The following is a 13,348-nucleotide window of genomic DNA, read 5'->3' on the forward strand; positions in this document are numbered from 1 at the left end:
TCCGCTGAGCTTTCTCGGCCACCGTAGTGTTACACAGGCTCTTTGACGGTGCTGTTACGAGACGTGATGGCCACACTTGTTTATCAGCTTCAAATGTTGACCCTTTTTCTTGTTTACAGTGGAAGTGTTAAAGCCGTGGCCTGTGATGTAAACTCCGTACGTTTCGATTTATGGCTGATTGCGAAACTGCTGATGTGAACACCCGGACTCTTATTTCCCCCCAAACAACTGCAATGTCCTTTAAACACGCTGTTTCATACACTGACAACACTTTTCCTGTGTAAAAACCTTGTAGATTGTTGCATTGTTTATTAAAATTAGAGATCCTGTTCAACTTGAGCCTGCAGGAAGTTTAAACAAAGCCTTTGGTCACAAGATCGGCGTGGAGATAAATAGAGTGAAGTCATGACAACAAACACAAAGCACGGAGACAGAATGAAGTGGGCACTAGAGGCCTTTCTATAACACATATTTGCCATTATGTGCATCAAAGGACACGGATGTGTGTATGAGCATTTCCATCCATCCATTTCATTTCTACCGCTTGTCCCTCCATCCAGGCCCGGCCCTAACCAATCTGGCGCTAAGCAAAATTTTAGGTGGCGCCCCCCCCACATCGGCAGTGAAGTGTATATACTCACAAGAAACCGAATAGCTTTGTCTTTGACCTTTTTTTTTACTTAAAGAAAGCAAATTAACAATCAGAATAGTTAATGATTTAAAAAATATGAATAAATAAATGAATACAAAAAATAAACAATGAATATATGAAATACAGTATTTTTACATACATAAACACAAAATAAAACGTGTCAACAAGTTGCATAAAATGAATAAAAAATACAATATAAATAAGGCACTGCACAAAACAAGATATCAAACCAGTATGACTTTAAAGGCCTACTGAAACCCACTACTACCCACCACGCAGTCTGATAGTTTATATATCAATGATGAAATATTAACATTGCAACACATGCCAATACGGCCTTTTTAGTTTACTAAATTACAATTTTAAATTTCCCGGGAGTTTCGTCTGCGAAACGTCGTGTAATGATGACGTGTACGCAAGACGTCACGGGCTGTTAAGATTATGAGCGCTGCACACACACACAGCTAAAAGTCGTCTGCTTTAACGGCATAATTACACAGTATTTTGGAGATCTGTGATGCTGAATCTTTTGCAATTTGTTCAATTAATATTGGAGAAGTCACAGTAGAAAGATGGAGTTGGGAAGCTTTAGCCTTTAGCCACACAAACACACAGTGCTTCCTTGTTTAAAATTCCTGGAGGTGAAACTTTCCTATGGATCAGAGTGCGGTCAAGCCAACATGGATCCCTACCAAATGTCAACCAGCAGGTTTCGGTGAGAAAATTGTGGTTAAAAAGTAAGTTCTTACCGGAGAAAAGCTGAGCTTGTGCCGTCCATAGCTGCCGTCGACTCCCCTGAGACACTGCGCGTTAAGACACCCGTGGAGTCACCCTTCTGACTATCAGGTACTATTTAACTCACTAAAACACTAGCAACACAATAGAAAGATAAAGGATTTCCCATAATTATCCTAGTAAATGTCTCTAAAAAATCTGTCCCAATGCTTTTTTTAACTTATTTTTTTTTTATCATTTTTTTTTCTAGTCCGTCGCTATCAATATCTTAAAACACAAATCTTTCATCCTCGCTCAAATTAATGGGGAAATTGTCGTTTTCTCGGTCCGAATAGCACTTTTTGTTGGAGGCTCACATTAAAAATAATGTGACTATGTGAGGAGCCCCCACAAGTGTGACGTCATTGTCTGCGACTTCAGGTAGAGGGAGGGCATTTCTCTTAACACCGAAAGTTGCGGACTTTATCGTGGATGTTCTCTTCTAAATCCTTTCAGCGAAAACATGGCAATATCGCGAAATGATCAAGTATGACACATAGAATGGACCTGCTATCCCCGTTTAAATAATAAAATCTCATTTCAGTAGGCCTTTGACAACTATATTACAAAAAAGGGGATCCTACAGAGTTCACTACTTGTGCTTTTTAATAGTGCATTAACTAGAATGACTTACAAATTACTGTACACTGTACTGTACAATTACTCATCAACCTCACATCACTTGCTACAGCCTTACTCTCCTAGTCTTTCTTGCAGCAAACTTTCGTTACGTTATTATTTTACTTGACAATTTAGCCCCCTCCACAATATTAACCCGACGTTAAAACAGAACTAGTTATTTATTGATTAGCAATTGCCGAATCATGTAACATTAGCTTAATGCTAAAAAGCCAGGTTACCATCACATTCTGTAACAGACAAATAATTTAATGTAGGCTAACGTTACCTACCTCTTGTCTTTTTCTCTTTTCTCCTCCTCTTCTTTTCTCTTTTTTCTTCCCTGGGCACCTGACAGTTTTGGCCGTTTTGACTTCTTCTGTTGATTTTTTGATGTTGTCACGTCCAAAAAGAGTCATGATACGGGCAGGGGCGCCAAAAAGTGGGGGTAAAGGAGATGGATTCTAGGGGCCCATGATGCAGGGGGGCCCAGAGAGGCCCCTAATGATGATGAAATTATATGAAATTATTTGTTGGGGGCCCTGTAAAGATTATTTTCATGGGGCCCAAAATCCCTAGCGGTGCCCCTGGATACGGGAAGGGAGGGGGCGCACCGTGCGGGGAAGAGGGGGGGTTATGTTGTTACAAATAATATTTCTATTAAATAGGCTTTACTTTGCATTTTAATTAAAGTGGGAATATTTTTTGTATTTAGGAATAATAGTACCAACTATTTTTTTTTCTCCAACATTTGTGGCACTGGCGTGGCGCCCCCTGATGGACGGCGCCCTTAGCATTTGCCTATACGGCCTATGCCACGGTCCGGCCCTGCCTCCATCCATCCATTTCCTACCGTTTATTCCCTTTGGGGTTGCGGGGGGCGCTGGTCCTTTGACGACTAAAAAGCTGTGTGATCAACGCCACACCAGGGGTGTCCAATTGCGCCCCGGGGGCCATTTGCTGGCCGCAGCTTTTTTTTTTTTTAACACACATTTTAAAAGTACTATTTAAAAAAAAAAAAAAAAAGTTGTATAAGCATACAGATAAAATGTAATGAGAAATGTTGCAATGTTGACCCTAGCACAATGCTTTATTATTTAAAACTGTCATTGCGCAAACATTAATAGTCAAAATCATTTATTTTGAAAATGTAATTTTGTTTATAAATTATATGCAATGTGTTGTTGTGTTACCTAATTTGAGTGTACATAAATGAAGGTGTGTGTTGCAGATTATGTCCCGACCTGGACATAATGTGGACTAGACCTGGTTTTAAAAAACCTTTTAAACAATCTAATTTAATTGGCAACCTGGTCTGGTGAAGATAATGTCCTTTATTTAAAAAAACAAAACAAAAGAAAAAAACATTTTGTTGAACAAAAAAGAAACTTCAATAAAATAAAAACGGTTACATAGAAACTTGTAATTAATGAAAATGAGTCAAATTAACTGATAAATGTTATTACTATTAGTGTATATATATATATATATATACATATATATATATATATATATATATATATATATATATATATATATATATATATATATATATATATATATATATATATACATGTACACTGTAGGGACCAAATATTATTAACAGAAGGAAACAACACTTGATTGGCTAGGCGGAAGGGTTTTAGGGTTGGTGCACTAATTGTAAGTGTATTTTGTGTTGTTTATGTTGATTTCATTGTATACAAAAAGAAGGATTTTTTGGGAGGGAAGTAGTGCATATTTTGTGTTTGCCATAAAAAAGTTTGACAAAAAAGGCATAAAACAAAAACTTAATCATTAAAAATGTATAATCAACAGATTGATCTTAAGACTTTTAAGCGTTGAAAGTAAAAAAAGATAATAATGTATGACTTTTTTTTTTTTTTTTTAACAACATTTTAAGGAGTTGGGCCCTTTTGGATCTCCAACAATTTCAGTGGGATTTTTTGTTTTTTAAACTGCCATTGCTAAAACAAATCATAATGAAACTAAATCAATGGCGTAATAAATTATTTACCTGTTTAAAGCACTAATTACATCACATCAGATATTCCACTACAAACATCTTTTTGGGGAAATACTGCATATGTTGTATTTTTGCCTTAACAACACGGTTTTGGGGGAAAAAGGGCATCAAATATAAACATTAAAAACAACTATATAAACATATATATATACATATGAAGTTGATATGGAGTTTTAAGTAGTGAATTAAAAAAAAAAAAAATATTTGACTTATTTTTTTAAACTTTTTATGACTGAGACCCAGGACCAAACTTGAGGGGCCCTAAAAGTAAAAAAAAACAAATGTATATATCTTATTAGTTTTTGAAAATGAAAATGATCAAAATGGCCCACCTCATGCTTTAATTTTTCAGTGTGTTGCCCTCAGTGGAACAAGTTTGGACACCCATGCTTTACTCCCAATATATTTCCATGAGAACATGATCTTCTCTCACACACACACACACACACGCTTTTAAGACAATAAAGGCTGTGTGCACTGTTGGGTTAGGGCGGGAAGAGAAGTGAGACAATAGCGGCTTGAAAGTTTTGGGCCCTTTTGGATCCCCAACAATTTCAGTGGGATTATTTTTTTTAACTGCCATTGCTAAAAAAATAATGAAATATAATCAATGGCGTCATGAATTATTTACCTAGTTATGGCACTAATTACATCACATCAGATATTCGGCTGCAAAAATCTTTGTAGGGAAATACTGCATATTTAGTTTTTTTTGCCTTAACAACATGGTTTTGGGGGAAAAGGGACCATCAAACATAAACAAAACGTATCAAGATACAGGGGATGGAATTCCTGCTGGGCATTGCTGCCTGACACACCTCCTCCAGTGCCTTTTGACAGGTGTGCTGTGACCAAAAAAAAAAAATATATATATATATATATATATGACTTATATTTTTATACTTTTTATGACTTAGACTCGGAACCAAATTTGAGTGGCCCTAAAAGTAAAATAAATGTATACATCTTATTTGTTATGAAAATTAAAAAGATCAAAATGGGCCACCACATGCTTTTATTTTTCAGTGTGCTGCCCTCTGTGGAACGAGTTTGAACACCCATGTTTTACACCCAATATATTTCCATGAGAACATGATCCTCTTTCTCACACACACACACACACACACACACACACACACACACACACACACACACACACACACACACACACACACACACACACACACACACACACACACGACAATAAAGGCTGTATACACTGTTGGGATAGAGCGGGAGGAGAAGTGAGACAATAGTGGCTTAAAAGTCTTGGGTATACATTTACAAATCTTTAGAACAGAATTATATTGTGCAAGTCTCCAAACTTTCACCACTAAGATGAAGGGTGTGAGTATTGCGATTCATTGTGGGTACACTAAGGCAATTAAATCAATCAAAAGAAAAAAATAGGATACAGAAGGGACCATTTTGCTTTTGTAGCACCAAGCCGTAGACTGTCACCTTGCTGTCTAGCACAGGTTTTGAGGCGCCATGCAATGAGGTTTTCACAGCGTGCCATTGCACAGCCACACTAGCTAGCTAGCATTCGTTACATTCACACGCCTAAACCTCACTGTCATCTGGGTCACAACCCCAAAGTATTTTTTTTTAGTTTGTTCCAGGTCAATAATAAATGAACTGTGGTCTGCAAATGGCAACTTTAGGGCCCTTTTGATTACCACATGGACAGAATCATGGCTTTATTCAATACAACAGAATATACATTTACAGGCGGAATGTCACAGACATTTACATAAATGTGACTGAAACATGGTAATTGTGAGGATAAACAAATGTTTGTCTTGGGAAATCATGTATCAGGCACTGTTCATTCTTCCCCGAAACTCTCAACTGCCCCCTTCTGAACTAATCATTGTCGATATGAAACACCGGTTAAGTCTGCAAACAAACTACCGAGCTAAGGCTAGCCAGGACAAGTCATACACCCTCAATAAATTGTATCTGCTTGTGTTGTTGTGGACGGGACCACCGATGCAAGATCAATGTAGAGACATGACGGCAGCCGTACCTTGAGAGTAGGGCTGGGCGATATGGCAAATAAAAATAAATATCCTAATACCATTTATGGTATCATCCAATCTCAATAAACATCATTATATTTGTAATATTTTTTAATCTGCTATTTTAAAGCATTTTTATTAAAAGCAGTAAAAATTGTAGAAACTATAGAGATTAGTAAACATTTAACAATATATTTACTAAGTAAATAAACCAAATTAAATAAGTTGGATAAATGTATTTTACATTATTACTCAAGTGTGAAACACATGTTGAAAAATTTAAAATAATAGTTTAGCTATTTTTCAGATCTCAGTGTTTGACCCCAAAAAACCCCCAAATTGTGGCATTGGGAGTATTTGCATTTTGTAAAATTTCCATTTTCAATTTATGATTCTACATACGCTGTAAACATCATTGCTACTTGCAAATGTGCATTATCTTTTATAACAGTACAGATGAGCTTGTTTCAAGTTCTGCGATGAGGTGGCGACTTGTCCAGGGTGTACGCCGTCTTCCGACTGAATGCAGCTGAGATAGGCTCCAGCACCCCCCGCGACAAGGGACAAGCAGTAAAAAATGGATGGATGGGATGGATGGTTTCAAGTTAAAATGTCAGTCACGGGGTTGGTTAGCAACTACTAATGCCACGCTGCAATTAGTGCAGACTTAATTCGCATTTTCACACTTTCTCAGTACCACCCAATCTCTTGGGTGGTACTTTTTCAAAAGGTTAAACACATTTGTTGTGTTGTTGGTTGTGTTGTTAATTCCTTGTGCAATGGCCTGATTTGCGTGACATTTTTTTGGTGACCCACACCCCCGATGTTGAGTTAGCTTTTTTCTCAACAATAGCCTCGTCCTCTGAGAATAACTCTAAGTCAAGGCTGATAATTATTAGCACCAAGTTTGGTCATTCTTTTTTCATTTAAACAATTGTATTAAAAAACAAAAACAAATATATATACATGTATGTATGTTTGTATGTATATTTCATTCTGTTTATTGCTATGTTGTTTTTTTTGTTTTTAGAGTATATTTTTATCTTATAAAAAGGGTTACAATGAATTGATTAACGTGGACCCCGACTTAAACAAGTTGAAAAACTTATTCGGGTGTCACCATTTAGTGGGCAATTGTACGGAATATGTACTGAACTGTGCAATCTACTAGTAATAGTATCAATCAATCAATCAATGTACTTCTTTTTTCTGTTTACTTCCAATATAGTGCCGTGTTTGATGGAGTTGATATGCTCACAGCTGATCACCGTAATCAAAGCAAAAACATTTTTTTCAACACAGCCCCAAGACGTTGTCACTGAAAAACATAGCAACAGTCAAGTGCCCTGAAAAGCAGCAGCACGCTTATAGCCTTTACAATAACAGTGTTATACGCAATATCTGTGCACAAAGGTTTTTTAAAAAGTATCCTACCTATGTACTTTGTACTTAAAGCACTATATGGTGTTAAATAATTGTAAAAGGTAAAAAACGAAATTTAAAAACATTTAAGAGTGTTTGTGAAAAAATATAACAGACTTCTGGAAAAAAAGCAAACAGATTTCATATAGCCACTATGTAGTGGGTGGATCGCAAGAGAATTTGCGTGACAGCGTCAGATACAAGAGTTCTCCGACTTTTGAACTGATGTAAGATAACACTATATAATCTCTTTTATGGCAGAAAAAGATCGGATGATTGGCAACTGCACCTCTATCTCAATGCACAACTAATGCAAACACTCTAGTCAACATGTGTGGTCCATCTTCCCACTTTGCTTTGTGGGGCTGATCTTGCCAAACCTGATATCTTATCAGGAAGGTGTGACAGCGCCATTGTGGGTCTGTCTGTGTTCAGTGACATCCCTCCACTTTTTATTCACTCCATGCAAACATCCTCTTGCTATGCCCAAAATTATTTCACAACCTGCCCAAAGTGCACCATTGTGGAGCGTACTTGTACGTGAGCAAACTGCACGAAGTTAACATGTTATCGTGTGAACCTTAAGCTTTCCTCTATCAGATTTTAGCTGAGGTGGCAGGACAAGCGCTCATGCTATCAAACTTACAGTCATAAAATTTCCATTAAACACTTCAAACCAAAAGGGTGTGGGCATATTCACTTATAGACTGATTTTCTGATTTATGACTGATTTTCGGTGCAATTATATATGTTAAAGACGTTGACATTGATAGACTTTGATTGCAAAACTCCACGTTGATTGACAATCCGGCTACCGGGAGGAGTCTGGTGATAGTCGTTGAGTCAGCTAACAAAGTTTATTCACTCTCCTGTCTGGAGAAAGAGAAGCATCAATCACAAAACTGCTGAGAGTGTTTGTGTGAGTCGGAAAACTGATCTCCGTCGAGCCAACAATGCCTACAAATGTAAGTACATCCTCGGCAGTCCATTATGATAGTATGTCATGTTATTGTTTATTTATGTGTGTGAGTAGAGAACATGTCTCCCGGCTGGATGTATTTGGATGGTAACAAACTCTTATTTTGAAGGAACATGTCTATAAGTTCAAGTCCATGCATCATTTTGGATGTTGATTATTTTATTGAATTTCTGATGATTGTTATTTGAGTGGTCTACTGAAAGCATTTAAATATTATATATGCCAGGCTACTTCACTGTGAAATATTAGTTACAGTGAACCTCTCTACACTTTTTCCTATAGAAGACTGTTTTCCGCAATACTGCAATCTATTTGATAAGCAAACCAAATTTGTTTTGAACTACAAATGATTGTCCTTTTTTTGTTTTATTTTCAATGCCACAAAGATGGACCCGACAGAGTGCTTTTAGATGGGGTTGCTCGCAGCAACACTCACTGCTTTTTGAGAAGAGTGATACATGCTTTAATGTCAGAGTGGCCAAAAGTCTCTTAACTAAATTTTGTTTTCAGTGCTTTAAAAAAAAAAGTTTTAGATTGGTCTGATTACTCTATAAATATAGCAACAAAAGTAACTAATTTGGCAACAACGATCATTCCTTCTAGGTCTTCTAATGCTCTGGCAGACCAAGTGTGCTATAATGTGTTTATGAGCAAGGGTAGGGTCAGTTTGCCAAAAATGTATGAATATGTGCAAAATACTGGAAGATGGAAATACCAATGTTTTATGTTTTTGTCATAAAACTTTTCTTAACTCTGCAGCCAATGTTGTAAGTCCAACATTTTAACAGTCATGAAAATGTAAAATGTATAAAAGACAAAGAATAAAGCTCTCTTGAAGTATTCTGATGTCACACATGATATTTTGATGTAAAGATGCGTGGCATGTTTGATGCATGTTTGAATGCCAGAAGAAGAATTTATATTTCCTTAACATTTTGACCGAATTTGTTATTTTATGATCATAGGATATTTTACATTAAAAAATCTTGCGCTACTTATTGAAGAAATGACTCTGAAAAATAAATGCCTGATACAGCCTGTTTTAATCCTGGCTGTTAACGCATTGACTTTTATTGACATTTATGCTGCCCTGCATTGCAATAATAATGACTTTTGGGAGACTTTTTGAATGCATTTTGTCTGTGTGTTTGTGTACAGTAGAACATTATACTGACACACTAATCAATAACGAGTGTTCTTTCAAAACAACCCCAGTTGGGTACACCGGGTGGGTGTTGCACAAACACAGGCCTTTGTCATGAACACTTTTCACCTCCTTATTACACTTATTGAAAAGCAATGTGTGATGATTGATTTCCATCTTGGGTGCGCATTCACAAAAAAGTATTTCCCGCTGACCTTATGAGCTTAGGAATGCATATTTTTGGTGTTGGAAAAGAAACCTGGACGTCCAATCTTTTTCCGCGAATAGGGACAGGCATATTAATCATCTGATTTTAGACTTTGACTGACTTTACTGATCCACAAGGGAAATTGTTTGACACACAGCAGCTCAATTGTAAAATGATAAGACTACTGTGATCAGCTACCACTCTTTCAGGCGCACATCAAAACCATGTGGTTGCTGTGCAGACTAAAAAAGTCCACAAAGAACGAAATTTGATACAACAAAGAGAAACAGTAAAGAAAACAAAAGATATACAGGAACACAGAGCTGATGCAACCTGCTGCCAACTCACCAGTGCCATTTCTCCCTTAAGCTACAAAAGTAAAACTCAATGAAAACCAAAAAATAATAAATTCTACATATTACCCATATACAACTGACTGCACCATGTACGGACAAATGACAAAACTGAAACACCCAAGTACACTGTTCCACACCATCCTCCACTGAGCTGCCTGGGACAGGAATAGACCCAACTAAGCAAACAAGAGGCCCACCATGAGAAAAGTCCATCCAGGGAGACCAAGGTGTCCGATACATGCTCATCCAGCAAGGACTCTGCGAAGCCTATTCTTCCTACCTGGAGAGAGAGCAAACTTCCCCTATGCCAACCTCCGGCAAACACGGCCTGATGCTCAACGCCAGCTCAGCATCCCCGTTCCCTCATCTTTATCTCCACACGGACTCTGGTGAGGAGACTGGTCTCTGGTACAAACAACCGAGCAAAGCAATCAATCAATGTTTTTTAATATAGCCTTAAATCACAAGTGTCTCAAAGGGCTGCACAAACCACATTGACATCCTCGGTACAGAGCCCACATAAGGGCAAGGAAAAACTCACCCATGTGGGACGTCGGTGACAGTGACTATGAGAAACCTTGGAGAGGACCGCATATGTGGGCAGGGCCAAGAAGGGAACCTTGGGGAACTCCACACGTTACCTCAACATAGTCCGAGGTCACATTGTTATAGGAGACGCACTGCATCACGTCAGTAAGATAAGAGTTAAACCAAGAAAAGGCTAAGTCTGACATACCAATTCATGTTTTGATACGCTCTAATAAAATATTATGATCGACGGTATCGAAAGCAGCGCTAAGATCAAGTAGCAGCAACATAGATGACGCATCAGAATCCATCGTTAGCAATAGACCATTAGTCATTTTTGCGAGGGCTGTCTCAGTAGAGTGATTTGCCCGGACACCGGATTGAAAGGTTTCACAGAGATTGTTAGACACTAAGTGTTCATTTAGCTGCCCCGCAACAATTTTTTCAAGGATTTTTGAAATAAAGGGAAGGTGAGACACCGGTCGGTAATTTACCATGAGGTCAGGATCGAAATTAAGTCTTTTAAGGAGAGGATGAATAACCGCTTATTTGAATGCTAGGGGAACAGTGCCAGAGCAAAGTGATAATTTTATAATATTTAGCACTGATGGACCTAATAATACAAAAAGCTCTTTGATAAGTTTCCCGGGAAGTGGGTCAAGTAAACATGTTGTTTGTTTTATTCCATTTACACGTTGTAACAATTCTTCTAATGTTATTTCATCAAAAAGAGTGAAACTATTTTGGAGGGCAGTATCCGCCGTATATACAGTCGTATCTGTGTTAATAGAACCCAGTTGTAGCTGGGACGCATTGTCTTTAATCTCCTTTGTAATGAGTTTAATTTTCTTATTAAATAAATTCATAGTCATCTGCCAAGTGGGTGGAGCTACTGGGAGGAATCCCTTGTTGGGTTAGCGATGCTACTGTACTAAATACAAATTTAGGATCGTTTTTATTGAGGCGGATGAGATTTGAGTAATATTTAGCTTTAGCTAAGTTAAGCATGTGTTAATAAGTTGTTAAACTATTACTCTATGCTTGATGGAAAACCTCAAGTTTAGTCGAGCGCCATTTGCGTTCCAGCTTTCTACATGATAATTTATGAGCTCTAGTTTCTTCTGTAAACCATGGGGTACGCCTTGTAGGGGCCATTTTTAACTTCAGCGGTGCTATACTATCAATGTTTTTGCGCAAGGTGTTGTTAAAGTTGTTAGTGAGGTTATTAATAGAGCCCACGTAATTTGGGAATGGTGCCACTACCGAAGGCAGTAGGCCAGCAAGAGTCATCGTTGTGGCAGCAATAACATTGCGGCTGCTATAGCAGTTATTATTATTATTATTATTAGCTTGCCGAACAGACTCCGAACAGGAGTCTGAACTTCAAATTTTATAAGGTAATGATCGGACATTACGTTAGTATACGGGAGTATCATAACTTTGGAAATGGTGATACCCCTGACAAGCACTACATCTATCGTATTACCGTTGCGATGCGTGGGTTCATTTATTATTTGTGTAAGACCACAGCTATCAATCATAGTCTGGAGCGCCACGCATGGAGGTTCCGATGGGGTATTCATATGAATGTTAAAGTCCCCCATTATAATTATATTGTCGGCGTGCGTCACTAGATCAGCAACGAACTCCAAGAATTCAATGGTGAAAAGAAGCCTCTTAAGCAGACTCAATAATCACAAAAAGCAAAAAAAAAGGCTAAAACACATAAAAACAAGAGGGAAACATCAAATAATTTAACAACTTGTATCTAATATTCATAGCCCTCGTGATTGTCATTAAAAAAGCATCCTGCAACAAATCTAGAAACTGGTCTTTATGGACCCTTTTGGAGAGTCTTAACAGGAAAACACGTATTGATCTTCTCATTTTTTGCTCAAGTTAAGTCTCCTAACTCACAGCAGTGGACAGATAGTAGTCCTGTGGGAAACACTGAAAATATTTGTAATATAAAGTCATATTATTGACACTCCTGTCCGTATATATGTGTCTTCCCCAGAGTGCCTTGGAGGTGTACAAGGAGATGGTACTCCTCTACGTGGAGGAGGGCAGGCGGCAGGTAAACTTACACTGCGGGGATTCGGAGCCATGGCAAATCATCGGAGTGACAGTTATCACTACACTGGGTGCCATCTGGCTGAAAGGGTTTCTATTCCAGCAAGAAAGTAAGCACAGCATAACACAAAGTGTTTCCATGTATCTATTTTTTTGTGGTGGCTTTCCACAGACAAATTTGGAGATCCGGCACTACCTGTTAAGACAGCTCCATGTTTATGGGGAGATTCTTTTTGCAAAACAATTTACTTTGAGACGTTATAGTTTATAGTATGATGTGGCTTTCTCTCAGTGCAAGAGTTACTGCCAAGATAAGAGATATATTGAAGCAGTACCTACTTCTCCTATAAGTGTGTGTGATGTTTTATTGACATTTCATAGCATCTTTATTCAGAATGTCAGCCCTGTTTATTTAGTAAATAACATCTAACAGCTAAAGAAATTGGTTATTATGGCTAACTGCACCCCACCCAGCTACCCAGTGCCACTAATAGATTGCAGTCCTATTGAACACACTGATCCAAATTTTAGCGATGGGGAAAAATAA

The 13,348-nt window shown here is 37.8% G+C and overlaps 1 protein-coding gene across 1 annotated transcript in view; it reads left to right on the forward strand.

The window, feature by feature from the left end:
• The window catches only part of sgpl1 (sphingosine-1-phosphate lyase 1), a 34,993-nt gene that overhangs the window by 259 nt on the left and 21,386 nt on the right, over nt 1-13,348 (forward strand). Inside the window, exon 2 of the mRNA XM_061910810.1 lies at nt 12,746-12,911. Coding sequence (XP_061766794.1) covers nt 12,746-12,911 — 166 coding nt within the window. The remainder of the gene's footprint in view (nt 1-12,745; nt 12,912-13,348) is intronic.

Source organism: Nerophis ophidion, linkage group LG09 (genome assembly GCF_033978795.1).
Source record: "Nerophis ophidion isolate RoL-2023_Sa linkage group LG09, RoL_Noph_v1.0, whole genome shotgun sequence".
NCBI lineage: Eukaryota > Metazoa > Chordata > Actinopteri > Syngnathiformes > Syngnathidae > Nerophis > Nerophis ophidion.